We start from the raw sequence: 20,583 nt of genomic DNA on the forward strand, positions 1-20,583 counted from the left end.
CAGCCGCTGCCCCCCTGCACCGCTGCTCCGTCCGTCACCCGCCACAGCAGCCCCCTCTTTAATTTAATTTAGAAACCGGTTTAGCTGGTCTGTAAGTATTGTCACTGCATCTGGCTCTCAGCTGTATTGGATTTCTTTTTTAAAAGGGCCTATATTGATCCTAACTGATTCTGTCGTAGAGGCAGTTCATAGACTTGTTTGTCTCTCGATGTTAAAAACCTCTAGGTATCTCCATATTCTGATTTACTGAAGTATTGTTTCCAACATGTGTGTGGGCTTGCTTCAAAACCACTGGGAAATGCAGAATTCTTTTTTTTCTGGTAGTGTCGCTTAGTGATCCTCACTGTTAATGAAGTAACTCCTGAATCTTCAGTATTGTCTAGTTTCATGGGTTTTCTTCCTTTTTCTGCTATTGTTTAGGAACACTTTATCACGTGTTATTTCCCTTCCTGTTAAGGTGCTTAAACATCTTAAGACTTGTCTTTGTGTTTTCAGTTTCGATCTTGACAGCACTGTATGCAGAAATGAAATCTGTGTGTTTCTATATTCCACGTGCCTAAAGAAATGTCTTGCCATAGCGGTGGTCTGGAAGTGCTTATGGAGTTGCTTGCTGCTGCACTTCCCACTGAGATGCAGGCCCGTATTTGGTGTATGTGGAGTGCAATTTTTAACCATTTTTGGTCTATATATGTGAAATTTGTTCATTTGGCTGTATTGGAACACACTGGCTGTTGCTTCTCTTTGGTCACTTTAATGGCTGCCTTGGGTTCAGCCCTACTCAGTGCTCTCTGGGTTTTGTACAACCTACAGACTTGTTTGGTAGGGGGTCTTCTGCTTAGTTCAAGATTATCCATGAAAATATGGAATAATTCTTCTTTAGTCTTTTCTCCAGGTTCAAAAAGACATCACTAGGAGTACCTCAGGTTTGTTGTGGTTCTTCATTAACAATTATTGGGCCAGTTAACTGATGAGTTAGCCACTTCTGGTTTTATTAATGATAATGCAGTGCCAATCCAGCCCTTCTTTCAGAAATCGTAGTGTATCACATCAAATGACAATCAACTTTTGTATCTTTTTTTTTCCTCCAGTTTAATTGGTTTTGAGAAAACAGTCTGGTTTTGAAGGGCCTCTTATTTCCATAGTCGACTTCCTTGCCTAATAACTAGTTATGTTCCTATCGTCTCATGTGTAGTCATTTAATTTTCAGCTGGTTATTCTGATTATTTTGGGAAAAACTCCAGAAATCTGAAGCAGCACCCCTTATAGTATTTTACTTCTGAAAGGTTAGCTCTTTGCTAACAATTGAGTCTTTGACTCCGTAATAATTGACCGGTGTGCAATACCCATTGCTGATTACTCAAAAACTGTGAGGTGTTTTCATTTCTCAGGGAGCTCTTATGTGTTTGTATTGAGAAGAACAACAGAAGAATCCAATATAACCCTTGTCCCTTTACTCTGATATTAAAAAAAAAAAAGGTTCCATTTCAATGCATAGAGATTGGTTAATATTTAATGATGATAAGCTGCATATTTCTTACAAAATAATAGTTTGCAAGAGCAAGCTTGTATGCCTGAAGGTGGCTCCTGCTTGACTTAACAGGAAGTTTCTACCTAAATGGCAGTTAGGTTGAGCTTGTTATTGGGGTGGTTTTGTCACTGTGTTCATTGCAGTAGTATCATAGTTTTCATTCTTTATATTATGAATCATAAAATTATGGATAGAAGGTAGCTTCTGTTTTTGTTAAAAATAAAACCTGCCTAGTTGGCAGCCATCCGTCTACTCTGAGACCTCATGGGGACTCCTGCACTGATGAAACCTCTTTGGAGTCTTCCTCTAGTGCAGATTACTGCTCAGGAGACAACTCCTGTGAACAAAGCTCGCATGGGGAAAAAAGAAAAGTGACTGGGCAGTGTACAAAGCCTGATACGTAAGGTGTCGTTCAGGTTTTACCTACGATGCACAGGCCTGATACTGTAGCAAGAAGTTATGGTCATCTTTTAAACATCCTAAACTCAGAGAAGTTATGCTGACCTATATATCGAATATAATTACTCTATAATAATACAGAATTATGTTGGGCCTCCTACGAGGAAGTGTAAGTTACAATGTAACTAGACTGGTAAATTGGTAATTCTTAAAACCTGAAATCAGTAATTCTAGGGTACCTGATTGTTTATTGCACCGTGAAAACATGTTTTGTTTTGTTTTTTTCCTTATTGTTCTGTATTATATAGTTTGTTCGTTAGCACCAAAGGCTCTTTAGCTTTTTGAGTATTTATTTAAACTACGGTTTTGTCCTGCAGCAGCGGGTGCACAGGTCAGTGACCAGACTCTGGTCTCAGTTTGGTCTGCAGAATGCATACCATACACCTTTGTATGCAAGCTCACTCACATGCTTACTACTGTGCGTGTTCTGCAGCATTTTCTGGAGCTGCAGAAAATACACATTTATTTTTTTCTGAGAATGATATATCTTTCCTTGCTGTAAGCACTCCTGGGTCATCCAATAAATAGTAAAGTCTGTGATTTTTATGAGGTCATTTGGTTGACTAGAAATCAAAGCTTGTGTCCACTGGGAAATGGTAATCTTTGTATTCCAGTGTAAAGTGTGTGTAATCATGCGGTGAGTAACCCGCGGAGCGTGCCGCCTCTCCACATAACCCTGTTGCCTAGTGGCTGGAGTGTGCCATCTGTCCTCCCAGCTCATCGGTTTTCAAGAAATCAAATACTAAACTTAACAAGTCCCATGCTGCTAAGACTGCATCCCAGTCTTAGGATGCTGAGGCATACAGCACTTTACTAATGTTGATCACGAGTTGATACAAGCAATATACCAGGAAAGGCAGCAAAGCTTAGAAGCTCCTCACTGTTCACAAGCAGACAGATGGGGCCTTTCGGCTGCCACTCTGCACAGTCACTTTATTCAAGAATTCAGCTGTAGTTGCTAAGCTTTCGTCCTGAGGGTTGTGCTTATTTTTACAAACATTGCCTGCAAACGTGTTGTAAATTGTCATCTTCATTTTCTGACCAGTCTGCTTAGCTTGGCTGCTGCCTCTAGCTTTAGCCAGTCTTCGGACAAGGTTATGATTTCATTTTTTTAAAAACTCTACTTATAGCACCATGGAAGTAATATTTCTTAATCATTAGTTTAACTTACTTCCTTGTATGTTTAGAGTAATTCTTGTGATGACAAAAATTCTCTGAACAGTAAAGGTGCTTTTTTGTTTGTTTTTTTTTTAAGATCAGAAAGAACTAAAATAGACAACTTCTCAAAATGTGATATATACACTGCTGTCAAGGCAGCATGTTCACTTAAGGAGGTAAATCTGAAAGAAGTAATACTTGAGATTGTACTGACTTAAAATTAGGAGCAGGAGTTCTGCTGTCCTGAAGCAGCGCACAATGTTTTGATACCTAAATAATATAGTACAGAGAGTGGGAAAGACAGACAGTTCTGTTAAGAAGTGTAAAGCTGTTGAAAACAAACAAACAGAACATTTTTCTAGAATATCTAAATTTTGTATCTACAGAATCCAAAAACTTCTGCAATAGTGAAGCAACTGGTTGCTGAAGGAAATGCTGCTGAACTGCAAAAGTACTTTGGCTCACGGATGGAGTTTGGCACAGCAGGGCTCAGAGCTGCCATGGGAGCAGGGATTTCCCAAATGAATGATTTGACTATTATCCAGACAACCCAGGTACTGTGTTCAGCACTATCTCACTTAACTGGATGTATATGTATGAACAAAAGAGCCTCGTGACAAGCAAAAGGGGTATTCTATGGAAGTGTACAAACTTTTTACTATTCCTCAGTTTTCAGAATTAATTTAAGAGGTAATTATTAGCTGAGTGCTGATCTCTGAAACCAAGTAGAGAGAAGCTATTAAGCCATTAAAATAAGTAATTTCCCGTATTTGATTTGCAGTTGAATTTATACACAGTTACAGTTAAGATGAAGTGGATCACTTAGTACTGGTGTAACTACTACACGAAAGCCCAAAGGTAGTCAGCGTTTGGCTAAGCTTTGTGTATGTTGGACATAAATCGATACAGATGCAGTGAAGCTACGTATACTCATATGGGTCTTAAAGTAGGTTTGCTTGGGGAGAGCTTTAAAAACCCCCAAACCTGAAATTACTGCAGCCTGGAGTGGTGGTGTATCATGTCCTAAACAGGTGTCATTATTAAGGGAGAGTTTAAAAAATATTGGCCAGTTGTTTTCTTCCTCGTCTGAGACCTAACACAGCTAAATAATTTCTCAAAATCTGCAGTTCAGTCTAATCATGTTAACTGTTTCCCTCTGGAGTTGGTTCTGATTTTTGGAAAAGTATGTAAATACTCTCCAGCTTCACTGTGTTAATTTGAAGGGTTCTGGTATTTCTTGGTGTTTATTGGTCCTAGGCAAACTGAATCCCAATCCAGTTCAGTGAGATGTTATGTGTCCTCACCTTTTAAGATGTCAACATCTTAATGCAGTGATAAATTAAATATTAAGATTGGGTTAATGAGGTGGATTTCTTGTTATCTTTAGGGATTTTGCAGATACCTTGAGAAGAATTTCAGTGACCTCAAAAAGAGAGGAGTTGTAATTGGTTTTGATGCTCGTGCCCATCTTTCCAGTGGAGGTAGTAGCAAAAGGTACTTTTTAGGCTTGAAGTATTTTGTAAATGTCTTGTGTGATCTGCTTCAATAGTATGTTCTCTTTCTGTAGAGTGAATTAAGGTGAGGGTTTTATAGCATTTTAATAACCTGTTAGTGCCAAAGCAGTTCTTAAGAGTTGTGCTTTGTCTGTTGGGAGTAGTAATGGAACACTTTTAAATTGGGTCTGTATAATAATTCCGGGTTTACTTATGTGGGATTTTGTTTGTTTTGTTGTTTGTTTGTTTGTTTGTTTTTAATTGGAGTGTTGGGGTGGAAAGTGTGAATTTTAGGAAACTAACTGGAGAGAAAATGAATATACTTCCTAGGCATCTTTTCTTCCTTTAGGTTTGCGAGACTTGCTGCTAACACCTTCATCAGTCAAGGAGTTCCGGTGTATCTCTTCTCTGATATAACGCCAACTCCTTTTGTGGTAGGTTCCCCTATTACGTCTTTTCGTATACACACGAGTTCTGTCAGATATATTGCATTACTTATATTACGGAAAACCAGACAAACCACTTCTAAATGTTTAAGCTCTACCTGCAGTTAGTTGAATGTTTATTTAGCTGTATTTAGTTTACAACAGTCACAGCAAGAGAAGGAAGAAGCTTAATGGAATAGTGGTGACCGTGGGATGTGTTTCTATTCGTTGCTGTTTACAGGCAGATTTCTTGTAGAAGACGTCTCGGTGTTTCTAGATTACTGTGGAGTCTGAAACATACACAGTTAATATTTTTTTTGTTTGTTTTGGGGGTATTGAATCCAAAGTACCTTTTTAAACAGCAGGTGGTTGGAGTGCAGCGGAGTTGGACCGGGACAGTGGTTGAATGCATCTGCATATTCACTATCATATCACTGGGCGTCAGTCCTCTAGAGCAGTAAGGAAAATCCCACCATTGCGCAAACAGCAACATTTTCTCCCGATGTCAGTTGCCCCAGTGGGTGCTGCAAACAGAACGTAGTGGGATGAAGACTTTGTATGTAGCATTCTTGTACTTACAGATATTTTGGTAAATTTAGGTCAAGTTCTTCGTAGTGTGGCTTACAGTGGTGTTGCAAGAACTGCAGATTATGGCATCCACTATCAAATAAAGAGCCAGGAGTAAACTCAAACTGGACCTGGTGTCATAAGTAATGCTTTATTTTAACTCAGTCCATCTGTTTCAGTCTAATTTGTAAGAGCTCTCTGTAAGACAATTCTCTTCTGAGCCACAGTGGAGCTGTTGCTCCACATGCTGGTCTCAAAAGCTAGTATGGATGAGACTGCTCCACTTCAATTCTCTGGAAGCCTCCAATGCAGACTCCTGCCGTTATCCCAACAGACTTTGCACCCTTAAAAACCTCACCTGTCTCAAGGCATTCTGCAGTAGGCAACATGTGTTCAGTTTCCCTTTCTAAGAGCAGCACTCTAGAGATACACAACGCGTCTGAAACAACATTAATAATATATAAATGGGAAAATGCCCAAGAAAAAGCAAGGGCTAAAGTTGTGCCATATGGGGTCTAGCGGATCATTAGCTTCTGCTTTAGCGAGTTCAGCCTATAGGATTCACAGTCTGCTTTAGAGAGTCAGTCTGCAGGTTTCACAGCCTGGCTTGCTTTCTTTTTCAGCAGTATGAAAGTAATGTATATGCATGAGAAGAAATGATATGTAATATTTTGCACATTCCACTTCAGATAACTTTCTCTCATTACAGCCATACACAGTAACTCATCTGAAGCTTTGTGCTGGAATTATGATTACGGCTTCCCATAATCCAAAACAAGATAATGGTTACAAGGTATTCCTATACGATCTACTTTCCGGCTTTTTTCAAACGTTTTTTTTCCATGTAGAGACACTAATACTACTGTGTATAGCTCTGGTCGTGGTATAGACCAAAATAATTGATAGTTTGATCCATTCTAGACGAATGTATTTAAAGCTAGTAGCAAGTAATACTAATAACATAATTAAAATCTTAGCTTTAGTAAGTAGGAAGTAATACCATTGCATACTTTGGAACACTTTAAAATGTTAACTGACCTCTTTTCAAAAGCATTAATCATTTCTCCAGTTCATGAGATTAAAAGATCTCATTAGCTTTTCAAACCCAGAGGATTAAAAATATGTGAACTGTTAATGAGTTACTTGTACAAAATACTTTGAATAAGTGCCATTAAATTATTGTGGTATGTTGTTCTTTTGCTAAGTGACACAGTTATCGATGTGACTTTTCTATGACAGAAATCTGCTTTCCACTGAAAAAAAACATGGCTGAGCTGCGTGTCTGCCAATCATCCCATAGCTGGACTAGTCGTATACAGTCTGTTTCCAAAATACAAAAATGGAAGTTGGGAGATCTTTTTTGCTTCTTAATGGAAAAACAAGGCATTAGCAGGGATGAATTCTTGCTGTCTCTCCCTCTAGAACTTCATGTCTGTTTAAAATTGCTCTTTTTAATATTTCCTGTATTGATTTTGATAGCTTGTTTAATGTTTTACCAATTACTTTTTCAATGAAGTTTATTTTTTCTTAATGTTTTGTTGCTTGGGCTACACATCTACATGGCCCAGATGCTATTTGGTATCTTTTCTTAAACTTGTGGTTTGTAAACCATTAGTAGAAAGAAATGTGCAGACAACTGTCAAAAAGTAAAACATAAGAAGTACACCTCTTTCTGCATGTGTGTAGTTAAAAAAAAAAAAAATTACTACAGGTAAGGAACACCTTGAAACTTAGTTGAATTTGTGCTTGCTGTTGTGGCAACACTTCCGCTGTAGGCAATGGCAAAGTTTTTGTGCCTTTAAATTTTTTGTGGTAAACATGTTTTACTTGCACACTTTTTTCCTCTTGAAAATTCTTGTATAATGATTATGCATAAAAATCTGGAAGAAAGTATATGGAACAGCATGAGCAAGTTATCAGTCCCAAGGCTGGCAGACAGGCTGATACTTGAATCTGCTCAGTAAATGAGCTGGCTCTTGTCTTGTGTTTCGTTATGGATCTGTATATCTACTGATAAACAGCTTTTTGTAAAGAACAAAAATGGGATGTGAGAGGCAACATTGAGAATATGAACAGGGGAATACTCTGGGTATACTTTAATTTACTGTAATACTGTAGCAAATGTAGTGCACCTTAGCCAACAAAAAAATAACAAAACTATCCTGCAATATTAATGAATGAATACTCGCTTCCCTACTTATTTAGGTTTACTGGGAAAATGGTGCTCAGATCATTTCCCCTCATGACAAAGGAATTTCTCAAGCTATTGAGGAGAACCAAGAGCCATGGCCTCAGGCTTGGGATGACAAACTGATTGACAGCAGCCGGCTTCTTCATGACCCATATGCCATGGTCAATAAGCAGTATTTCAAAGACATACAGAAACAGTGCTTTCACAGGTAACTGGTGTTAACTCCATTAAGAATACAAGATTTTCAGTCTAGCGTATCAGTGGGGCAGTTTAAATTGATAGAAGTCAGGGTGGCCATCATCCTGCCATGATCTGGTTTTGACTGTGCCTTCTTGTCATCTTTTGTGGTAGCACTGGCAGTTGCGTGGTGATGTAGAAAGCGATTGATTTCTGATTATATCATCTCCCTGTATTAGCATGACCATACATCAGCCGAATGCCACAGCAAGACTGGGGCTATCTTGTGCAGCTGGGGGTAAGCTGACACTGATGGTCCAACAGCCTTAAAATGGACTTCTGCAAGAGAAGGTGAACCAGGCTGTTGAGACAGTTCTGGAAGAAGGAGATCTTTCTCTGCTATTCTAGCCTTGAAAGCCCATTCTTGTCGGTGGCAGTAAAAGTAAAAACTTTACTCAACAAAATCAAGTGGATGTTTCTCTTTGAGATTAACAAGTAGAGTTGATTTATGGATTAGATGAGCAGGAACCTGTTAGATCTGCTTATTTATATAAAAAAATTAACCACCAGTAACCACGTTCTTACTCTTGCTAAAAAACAAAGTCAGAATTAGTGTAAATTTGGGGCTTTGTGTGAAATTATGCTGCTTTTTGAGAATTGCAGTTAAATGTCTCGTTAAGAGTTTGCGTGCCTTTAGGCATGTTCTACACTTTCAGTAATGTACCTCATAAAAATGAGCATGCTCATATGAGGCATGCTGCTGTTGATTCACTGTGTCGCAGGCTTTGGACCTGGTTTAAATGACAGAGTTGGGAGTGAAGAGTCTTACTTGTCAGTCGTATTTTATTTTCTGCTCACCTCCTTTGGGGTGCATGGAGTGTTCCATCATTCCTACACCAGTGATTTGCACATACCAGGTCATTAGGTATCAAGAGTGACTGATAGGCTAAGCCTATTTTCACACCATTAGCTTTAAAATCTGACCTCCTTTAATTTATCATTTTAACAATGATGTAGAATACTGAGTCATATCTGTTTCTGAATGTAACAAATTTTGTGCAGAATATTCTTCCATATCCAAGTTTATTGTTAATCTGGTTTATTTCAGGAATATAAACAAGGAAACAAACCTCAAATTTGTTCATACTTCTGTGCATGGCGTAGGTCATAAATTTGTGCAGTTGGCCTTCAAGGCATTTGACCTTAGTCCTCCTTTTGCTGTTCCGGAGCAGAAGGATCCCGACCCAGAATTTCCCACAGTGAAGTATCCAAATCCTGAAGAAGGCAAAGGTGTTCTGGTAAGCAGTTGGTTTGGTTTGATTTTTGTTTGGTTGGTTTTTTGTAGTTGCAATATTTTTCAAGCAGTCTTTCCTTTCTGCCAGTAGTCATGGCTATAAATACTGGTTGAAGGTCTATTTTATTTCTGTTTTCATACCCTTACACTTAATAGAGTTAGCTGGTATCCCTTCATTGAACTTTATAAATATTTTTTAATCCATTTGAAACCTTAACTTTAAACTACTTTGCTCTGGACTCTAACAGAATGGGCAGCATCTGCACACAGAACAAAGCAATACAGTTCCTTTTAAAAAAATAAAATAAAATTTAAAAATCTTCACAGTTGGCTTTGGAAAGTTTCTGCAATTTCCATCTGAAATACAAGGACTAAATTGTTCTGGTAAGACAGGGGGAGGGAGCAGGAGAAGTCCTGGCAGGTGGTTAGAATTTCCAGAAGAAGTATTTCTGCTACACTGTTACTGAAGGATCCTGTTGAATCTAAGTGGCATTTGACTCAGGCTGGAGAAGTGGAACGGTGTAGGTGAAGCTGAGTATCCTGACTGTGCTCTACTGCTGCCAGTCTTGAAGTTCATTTTTTGTAGAGACCCATCATGCTTTTGGGTGTTTGAGATTTAAATAAACTGGGAAAATTATTTAAAACCTATAAAGAAAGCAGAAATATTATTTGAGAGTATTAACACTTACTTGGTGTTTCTTACCACTTTTCCAGACTTTGTCTTTTGCTTTGGCTGAAAAAGATGGGGCAAAAATCATTTTAGCAAATGATCCCGATGCTGATCGACTTGCAGTGGCAGAGAAACAAGAAAGGTATGGTAATAAAAAAATGCAACCCGTTTACATTTTTTACTTAAAGCTAGTCTCATTTGGGGGATTCTTGCTCCCTGTGTTGCTGAGTCACAGTAGTAGTCATTTTTGGACTAAAACCAGATAGAAATGTGAGAGGACTATATGAAGCAGACCACAGTGAGGGCAGTAAATGAAATAATGATTAACATTAGACACTGTGCAGAAGCCTGAGTAACTACTTGACGCTTGCTGTACTTGAGGCATGCACAGAAGCATGTGAATTGTTATGATTGTACTATACCTTTTTTAAAGGTAGGTTTTCAGTTAGAAATTTTTAATGGAAGACTGATAAGCATTCTTAATATATTCTTTAATGTGAGTTCCTTCTTTCTCAAATGTTGTTAGATGAGACATTTTACTGATTGTTATAGATGATTTGGGCTCACTTCTATGCTTAATGTTATATACTTGCATTTCACCTTAATCTTTGTCAGTGTTTGGTACTCTCTCCTTTAAGGACCAGCTATACATGCATTATTTATCTGTGTATATCCTGTCAAAGAATGAGATCACAAAAGGTAAACTTGCTCAAACAGGGGCTTCTCATAATTTTTTTCCTATGTATGGAATGTATAACCTATAGTTCTGACCAAATATTGCCATCCCCTTATTTCATGCCCCCAATACCCTCTACTTTTAGAATTGTTTGCATTTCTGTGTTGTGGTTATATTTGGTGAATGAAAATAAGTTGAAGTACTGCATTTGGTATCATATTGACAAATAGTGGTGCTTCTCTTTGATCTACCTTGATAAAGCAGAAACTAAACAGCAGTTAGAAACCATAAATCTTCAGTCAAAGTAAACGTCAAGGTTTTCAGCTCAGAGGAGCAGAACAAAAACCTGCTACTGTGCCAGGAGCAGAAATAGTGTAAATGAATTCCCTGTGCATGAGAGCCAGAAGAGGGATATAAAATCATGGCAACAGCCCTTGATACCCACCCAAGGGATGACATGGGCACCTGCTAGATTGTCAGTCCTCAGTGAGGAGGATGGCACAGATATTTGAACTGGAATCAGTTACACAAATTCCAAAAACCCAGTACAAGGAGACAGTGCAAATATTCAGTTGGCACCAGATAATCTCTTGGTCTTTTAGCAGCTTCAAAGGTGGCAGTTTTTTCCGTTGGGGTTTTAGTGATTTTTTTTGTAACTCATTAGCCTCACAGTATGAACCAGGGAGGCTTCTCTGCCTTTAGAAGAAGAATGGGTGAATTGGAACTCCACTGTAGCTCGGGCAGTGTTAGCTGAAATACCCTTATTTTAATGCTTTTGGTCTGTGCCAGACTCAGTTGACAGTTGGGCATTGAGGAGAAAGCATAAAAAGCTTCAGTTTTGCTGGTTACGATGGGTTAAAATAAGAATGCAAAATTCCTAATGTTCTTTATCTGAAACAGAGCTATCAGAGACTTTGAGGGGGTGTTAGCTTACTGTATTTATCGCCGTTGAGAGCATGGTGCTCTCATTCTGCTTCCTCTTTGCTAATTGTTTAGCTGGTCGTAGCTGTCTCCGAACTTTCAGTCCTGTGTCCTCCTCTCAGACTTCTGCTGTAGCTGTTCATACACTAATGGAATATTAATATAGACTTCTACAGTATCTGTACTTCTTCTTTGACAGAAACTCCTGCTAGAGCACACTCTTACACTAAGTTGTTGCTGTGCATTGCTTTGTGCCTGTTGGCATCAATAAATGCAGGAGAGTGAGTCTGCTCCTCTTTCACAACAGGTACTGTTCCTGTAGGTCTTGATTTTTGTCAGTTTGGCAGTGTCTTTGTCCCTTTTTGTGACTTTTGGGGAATTTTGGGGCAATTTTAACATCTGTTTTTCCCTTTTTCCTTCCATTTTTATTGTTCTAGCAACACATCAATGTTAATCTTTTTTTACCTGTTTAAGATTTTTTTCCAGTCTTCCTCCATGACTGATTGGTGTGTTTGTGATTAAATAAATGTATTTATCATTGAGTCGACTGAAAATACTGATCACCTGAGAATTGTATTTTTGTGTCTCTGTGCTTGTCTTAATCGCTGATTTTATAATACACTGAATATTTTTGTTTTAATTAAAATATGCTGGAAATATCACTGTTTCATCTTTAGATAAACTCAAAAGATGGTACATGTGATGGAGGAGGAAGGTAACTGCTTCAGAATTCTTTGGGGGAGGAACTTTCTGTTTTGTTTGTTCTCAATGAACAATGAACAATGATGTCTCATTACTGTTATTCGAAACACAGGCGTAGGTTTTATTTGCTAACATTCATGTATGGAAGAACCAGTAGGGATTTCTGTTGTTCCAGGATTATTCTTTGATATTTTTTCATATACTTTCTATTCATTTTTTTTTTTCCCCATCCAGTGGTGAATGGAAAGTGTTTTCTGGAAACGAGCTAGGAGCTCTTCTAGGCTGGTGGATCTTCACTTGCTGGAAAAATCACAATAGGGATACTTGTGCCATTAAAGATGTCTACATGTTATCCAGTACTGTTTCTTCCAAAATCCTGAGAGCAATTGCACTAAAGGAAGGTTTTCACTTTGAGGTAAGCTTTTACATATTATTCCGTGTACTTAATTTGCTTACCTACACAGTGTCATATTATTGTAAAACATTGCTTTTATTTTGCATGCCTTTTTTAAACCTCACTGCTGTAGGAAACACTGACAGGTTTCAAGTGGATGGGCAACCGTGCAAAACAGCTCATGGACCAGGGAAAAGCAGTTCTTTTTGCATTTGAGGAGGCTATAGGTAAGAAACGGAATATTATGTTCTAGTATCCTGTAAAATAGTGAAAGTAGGACTATTGCAACAAATGGCAATGTAAAGGTACCCTCTACGCAATGGGTGTATTTCCAGAGAGTAATTGATATCATCCCTTTGGATGATTGATATTACTAGTTTTAATCCTTTGTACCTTTGCTTAACACAGGGTATGATGATGAGCTAGGGGTGTGTGTGTGATATATATATATCTTCAGTAGTACAGCTGTGTAGACTTGGACTGCAAATTCTGCACAAGCTATTTAAAAAAAAAAAAAACCCAAACGCATTTTTCAGACATGTTTTGCTGACAGTTTTAGCTAAGTTTAAATGTGACTAAGGTAAAAACTCCCCCAAATTATACTTGTGAACTGGAAAGTCATAAATGGAAAGCTGTGTATCCATGAGAATGAAAATGTAAAAATGTAATGCTATTTCTTGAGTATCTCAGTGCCTGAAAACCAGAAGAAATGTGACAAATTTCGTGGATGTTTATCAGCGTTGCCATCTGCTACCATGTAATGGTAATCACATTTAAGACAAAGTGCTATACTTGCATTGTTCCTGCAGTATGGCATTTCTGTTTCATGAGAGCTTCAAAAGTACTTGGAAGCATCTGGCACTGATAGGATACAAATCTGTCTCTATAGTGAAGTTCCATTAAATACCTTGCTTGTCAGAATTAACACTGATTAGAAGATAAATTTCTTCCACTTTTGTTTTAAACTCTGAAATGTCTGTACTACGTAATGTGCATTTCTCCTTTTAAAGATGTTAGTTCAATTAAATTACCCCCCTTATTTCCTTATAAAAACATATATCAAATATATATAATTTTCTTTGTTTAGGGTACATGTGCTGTCCTGCAGTTCTGGACAAAGATGGTGTCAGTGCCGCTGTTATAACTGCGGAGATGGCTAGCTTTTTGGCAACCAGGAATTTGTCTTTGTCTCAGCAGCTGAAAGCTGTCTATGATGAGTGAGTTCAATTATAATTGCATAATTTTCAGATTTTCTCCATTCCACATACCCAGGTTAATAGGGAGTCAATAGGAACCTATCGTATATGGAGAAATAAAAATTGAGTATCATACTGTTCATACAGTTCTGTGTTAATATTAGTCTCCTAGAAAGTGCTCCAGCTTCATGGGCATGAATGTATTTATGACTTTGTTTTGTGTCATTTTGAAGTATTTTAAAAATGGTAATATTACCTTATTAATTCCCTATTAGTTAATGAGATTTTTGAGGTATTTTTGTTTGCTTGTCTAGACGGTTTCTCCCTTTTGGGAAGTTCTGCTCTTTGGTCCTTTTACAGAGGATTGGCCCAATTTTTGGGCAGCAGTATTGCTGTGTTGAGAGTAGTTCCTCTTGCTGCTTATGTGTGTCAAATGCACGAAAATGTTAATGGCAGCATGTGTCTAAGTATTTATGTAGCATATTTATGCTACTCATAGAAGCCAGCTTGCTTCTACACTGCTTGCAGGGCTACTTGCAATTAAATTAATTCTATCTGGCTCTAAAGTTAGGCTTTTTATTATATCATTCTGTCTTTTTTTGATGAGTAGTGCATGTTTGTTGTTCTTTCAGCTCCTGAATAATGAGATTTGAGCTGTGTAGAAGTGCTGTGACTGTTTGGCCATAACTATTGGCTATACACAGCTGGGTATCTCTCTGAGAGCTCTTAATATGAGGCACTACGTTTATTTGGTTTGTGTTTAATATGTTTAAAGACTTACAGAAATCCATAGCAAAGATGGGTGTTAGATTTCATGGGGCAGGGAGAGTTCTTTGTGGGGGTTTTGGGTTGTTTGTTTTAAAGGAGGAAGTGGCACAGGCTAGCAGATACGCTCTGAGGTATTAATAAGTTTCTATCTCATAGACACCAACAAAGGAGCAGTGAAACCTGCAAAGAGACTCATGGAAAACTCCAGCCGTGGTGCTTGTTTTCCAATTCTCGGATCTCTCATTTGCATGCAGCACTAGCCACACTGGCTTCATCAGCTGTTTAAGAAGGAACCAAGTGTCAAAGTCTTGCTAACGCTGCATAAGTAAATTGTGGAATTTATCAGCTATCGTACATGGCGAAAGTAAACCTTGATATAAATGTATGGAAGAGGAGTTCATGCCTAGTGCTACAAATATAGTACTGGACATGAGAATTCCCTTAATTACTAGTAGATGGAAGTGGATATTCAAATAATTATCCTTCTCTGGCTTGCACGCTTTTTTCCTTAATATTCAGTAAACATCTGCTTTAAGTTGCCCTCAGAAGTATTTTAACTGAGTGGAACTTAGCTGTGCTGCTGTGTATATAGCCACTGAAGAGGACTCAAAATCAGAGCTTATCTAGCATGAAAGTGTATAGATGCTCCTCAAAGTAAGATGTCGCTGCACGTAATGTTTGTGGAAAAGCTACAGGGAAGGATACAAATCTGCTTTATTAAATTGACACTTGATAACTAGCATGGGGTGGGGGGCAGTTCTGTTTTGGGGAGTCATTTGGAGGGGATGTTTGCTTGTGGCTTTTCTTACTACATTCTTCAAGAGGTTTGTCTGTGAGTTAATGTTGAAGCTGAAGAAACTCTAGTCTGTATTTTGGAGGTATAGAAGGGAAATCAGTTCTCAAAGAAGCAGATGCAGATCACGAAAAAGACACAGTCCTAGCGGGCTCTATTGCTATTGCCTAGCAGGCTCCGTTGCCCTTCAAGATGTCCATTTGGGTATAAACATGACCCTATCTAAGGAACCTTATGGGTTTCTAGCATGAACATCGTAGTACTAATGAAAGATCCTGCCCTTCAGATTTTCTCTGGCACTAAGGATACTCCTCAAGCACTGATATTTAGTCAGAGCGCACTTAAACAACCAGTCCAGGCTTGTATGCTTTTCAACAACGTGCTGTTACCTGACATCAGACAGATAAGGTAAAAAGGCAATGTTCAGAATAGTGTGGTTTAGTAGAAGCACTTTAATGGGAGAGCATCTTTTGAAGGGCGATTGGGGAAGAAAACAGTCGGGAATTTGTTCTACTCAGAAAAGGTCAGCTGGAATCCAGTCAAGGAAGCTATTTAGCTGCAGTCTGTTCTCTTCTTATGGTGGTTAGATCTCTTCAAGGCAATAATCACACTTTTTTTTCTTCTGGTTTAGGAGTAAGCTTTCTCAGTTTTAACCATTAAAAGTAAAAAGGTGTCTGCACAGACTCTTTACGTACTTTCTTTGAAGTATGTAAAATAGGACAATTAGGCTGTTGAGGCTTTTTTAAAGTTGTAAGGGGATGAAATGATGCTAGACTGGGTGACTGTGGGCATAGATCCTTGCTTTACATAAGGTTGTATAATGCATATGGTGTACAACCCTAACAGCAACATTGCTTCTTCAATTCATTCATATTGTGCCTTCACAGGTATGGCTTTCATATTACCAAAGCGTCATATTTCATCTGCCATGATCCTAAAGTTATTCAACAGCTTTTTGATAACCTTAGAAATTTTGATGGAAAAAACACATACCCAAAATCTTGCGGTAGATTTAAAGTTTCTGGAATAAGGGATCTAACTACTGGGTACGACAGCAGCCAGCCAGATCAAAAGGCTGTAAGTATATTTCTTTTCATTATATATGTGTGTGTGTATATATATATATGGGGAAATGCTCCAAACATTACGTTACATCCTGACTCTGAAAATAAGTTAGGTTGGGGATGATTGTTTTGCCTTAGGTAGGAGGAAATGAAGGTTGTGGGTTTTTGTTTGGTTTTGTGATCTTTTTTCTCTCAAAGATGACAGTCTGTAAAGGGAGGTTTTGCTAGAGCAATCTTGCATTATTTTCTTGTAAGTGTGAGTTAAACCATCTACTGAAATGTGGCTTTGGGTTCTTTAGTTTTCTACAATCCCTGTTTCCTTTCCTCCTGTGAAATGCTATCGCATTTACTGCAACTTCTATTGCAGTAGATATGTTGACTGGACTCGAAATAAGCTAACTAGCAGTAAACTACTACTACCAGATTCTAGGCTGAGGATAAGGCTGATATTTGCCTGTTGTGGTCTCAAGACCACAATGATGAAGAAAACAGAACAAAGCTTAATTTTAGCTGATCCTTAAGTTACATTATATGACATTAAGTCATGGGTTTTGACTTGAATTCATTAAATATAGTCACTTTCTAAGCTTCTAAATAATTATTCTTAATATTTCTAGATACTTCCCACTAGTAAAAGTAGCCAAATGATAACGTTCACTTTTGCTAATGGAGGAGTGGCCACAATGAGAACCAGTGGGACGGAACCGAAGATCAAATACTATTCTGAACTTTGTGCCCCTCCTGGAAACAGGTACTGTCGCTTACAACAGGAAGTGCTGTGTAATAGGGGCTCTGTGGGTTTTTGGTAGAATGGGTTCTCCATGATCAAATAATATTACTGAAGTCATTATTTTAGCAAATGTATTTGCATAAGGCTTCAATTCTGCGAAATTTGATGATTCTTTCTGGTAGTTGCTGAAACTGTTTTGAACTTGGTTTCACATTCAGTAATAACTATCAAGAAAACCATTCTGCCTTAAATGAAAGTAGATGTATTCACTCTTTTTTTACATACATAGATGCTTTGAACTTGTATATATAAAGTGTTCTAATATAATTTTATGTTTAGTAATTATATCCTTGACTGATAGCCTTGGAAATCATAGTCTTAAGGATAAGCCATTATTAACTTAGCTATTAAAATAATGCTTAATCACAGTTGAAAATTCATCTGAAAATCTTACAAGTATAAAAGTTACATTTCTAATCACATACATTTAGTAATAGAAGATCTTCTGAACTCAGACTGGCAGTTCTATTTGAGATTGTTATGGGCTTATGTTTCTCCACAGTCTTAAGTGCCTTCATGCATATCAGTGCATTACCATAAGAAATCAAGTGTATATACTTTTAGCATCAATGGAAAATGTTTGTCTGAAACAATGCAACAGACTTAAAAACTCCTCAGTGTGAAAATATACTTTTTAGCTTCTCCACTGTGACACTGTTTTCTGTATTTGTGTGGATTTTGTTCCTCAGTGATGTTGAGCAGCTGAAGAAGGAACTAGATGAACTGGTCAACGCTCTTGAAAAACACTTCTTTCAACCAGAAAAAAATAATCTTCAACGGAAGACTGAGTAAAATAGCAAAATTACTACCTTAATTGCTTTTGCAGCATTAAAAGTGCATTATTTAAGAAGTAAGGATTTTTAGGATCAATTATCTGAGAACTCAGACTAAAAAGACTTCTGCTTTTATTAAGAGGTATTCTGGGTATTCTTGGATCTAGTATCTTATTTTGCAAGGCAAGTACCTTTAACCTTAAAGGACCAAAAAACCACACATCAATTGAATTATGAACTAGAAGTTTACTGCAAATGTATTTCAGTCAAAACTTGTTTTAATTAAACATTTTAAGTAATATACTGATTTCTGAAATGCAGCCTGATTTGTGGGGACTTTCATTTCTTTTGAGTGTGTGTAATCTGATAATACTGTACAACTTTATTTAGGTTTAGATTTGCAAAGCAAGGTCTTCTGGGAACAAAAAGTACTGAAAGCCTGGGGTGAGACTTTGACAAACTTGGGGCAAATGGTTCAGGAAATGGTGATCTTTCTTGGGGATTTTGGCCCTAATAAACAAGAAAGTCACAAAGAATTTGCTGAAGAGCCATTTGCTATGGGACTGCCTTTAAAATACCATGAACATATTAATATATCTAAACACAGCACCTTTCTGTTGCCTCATTGAACTAAGCATAATTAGTTCGTCACACAACCCAGTCTCAGAGCCTGTTAGGTTGTAAAGCTATCGTGATTTGGTGCATAACTCTGCATGTCTAATGTAGAGCAGAATTGTCATTTTATTGCGTGCTGTTGTCTGCACTTGGAGAGCCCAGAAGGTTATTTGGAGGTTAGCAATTGGCTGTAAGGGTTTTCTGCATTTTCAGTACTTGTTTTGGGTATCAGTGTAGCTCTAACAGCCCCATTACTTCTTGGGTAAAGAAACCTCTTTGACAGAGTTAATTCTGGTATCCCATAGAGAATGAATAATTGCCAGACGAAGCATAGACCAAATTATTCATAAAAGAACAAAGTTGCCATTCTGTCCCCAGTAAATACTAGCTTACCTTGTTAGCTAAGGTGGTAAGCAAAGAATACGGGATACCTGCTTTTACCTTACAGACTTGAGAGTTATTATAAGAGGACACGAAGAAAGGAGTAGTCCCTGCATTCTGTGGCTGTCAATGTCAGGGGTTTTTGGCTGTACAGACTCAAAGGCAGCAGTGTCTGAATCATTCATGTTGAGGTCCATCTGTGTGATGTAGAAAATTAGTAAGAAAGGTACTGAGGAAACAGTACACTGTTAATCAAATCATAGTCCTCTAGAGTAGAAAGCGAAAATGATGGGTTATTAGTTTGCACAGAAGGTCCTTGTTCACACCCTCCGCTTTCCTGTTTCCATTTGTCTTACACTGAACCAAAGATGAGACAGGGTTTTATTGATACGTGTTTGTTTGGTGTTTTGAATAATGTTATCCTTACTCCTGAATAGAACTCTAGGAGCCACTGAATGTTGTAATAACTGTAAAGGGAATCTCAATATTGACTTTAGTGCAATCAGCTTTGTCATATTGCATGAAATTTCTGCATATATTGACTCCCACTGTCCTGTCCTGAAAATAAAAGCTAAGGACAAATTAAAGGCTTAAAATAAATATTATTTTAGATTTTTTTCATACACTGTTTTAGCATACTTAACATGCATTTGGCATGTTGTAAATCTGAACTGACTCTCAAAAGGAAAACAGAACTTCTTAAGACACCGAGACAGATTGATCACCAGTCCCTTTCCACCTGACCTTGTGGCAGAAAGGTCTATTAATCTGTTTGTTTTCTGATAAAAGAAACTGTTTGTTCATGAAATCTGAATGCAACGTTACCTGTCTTTTAAAATTTGGTGTTTTGTCATCTCATTTAAGAGTTCCAAGTCTAACTCATGCCTTATTGTCTAGAACTGAGATGGGGAGGGATTTCAAGACCAGCCATAAGAATGGGGCATGAGAACAAAAATCTATTAAGGAATTAAAATTACAACTTTAGCTTTTGATATAATCCAAATCTGAAGCACTTATCAACAGTAGATGTTCTATTTCTTCTGCTTCCTTAGCACCTGTGATACTGTGTCCCCAACTGCCTGACACATGGAATAACAGGTGTGCCATACAAGTTTGTGAGACCGGAGTATGAAATGGTGCTGACACATCACAAGTCCCATCACACATCAGGACTTTGAGGTTTCTGTGACAAGAGCTGAGAAATTAAGCAGGAATCTTACCCACTGCTCCCTAACCCTACCATTGCAAATGGTCCTCTTTCCCTGCTCCTCAGCACTTGAGTTCCTGCTTTTCTTCATTTATGAAAAGGCAGCAGCAAGACATGAATAGAAGAAAGTAGTGGGGAGGGTTAAACTGAGACAGCATGTGGAGATTGTGTACTCCTGTATACAAGTAGGAGAACAAAGCTCAAAGGAATTAGCTCCTCTGTGCTATTGCTCTGCTTTTTACACATTGATTTAAAAGGAACAAGCAGAAGGATGAGAAGCAGAACAGAAGACTGGGGCACTTGATTCTTCTAACTTTGCCTGAATTTGTTCATTCCCAATA

General features: G+C 37.9%; 1 protein-coding gene across 1 annotated transcript; it reads left to right on the top strand.

The window, feature by feature from the left end:
* Window positions 1-3,534: 3,534 nt before the first annotated feature.
* On the top strand, window positions 3,535-18,338 carry PGM2 (phosphoglucomutase 2). The gene is made up of 13 exons (XM_010144877.1): window positions 3,535-3,699; window positions 4,533-4,639; window positions 4,988-5,072; window positions 6,340-6,423; window positions 7,836-8,029; window positions 9,107-9,296; window positions 10,007-10,104; window positions 12,496-12,676; window positions 12,789-12,882; window positions 13,743-13,872; window positions 16,300-16,489; window positions 17,094-17,227; window positions 17,956-18,338. The coding sequence occupies exons 1-13, from the start codon at window positions 3,613-3,615 to the stop codon at window positions 18,056-18,058; spliced, it is 1,677 nt and encodes a 558-aa protein (XP_010143179.1). The 5' UTR covers window positions 3,535-3,612; the 3' UTR covers window positions 18,059-18,338.
* Window positions 18,339-20,583: the final 2,245 nt, after the last annotated feature.

This window comes from Buceros rhinoceros, unplaced genomic scaffold, assembly GCF_000710305.1.
Source record: "Buceros rhinoceros silvestris isolate BGI_N320 unplaced genomic scaffold, ASM71030v1 scaffold5671, whole genome shotgun sequence".
NCBI lineage: Eukaryota > Metazoa > Chordata > Aves > Bucerotiformes > Bucerotidae > Buceros > Buceros rhinoceros.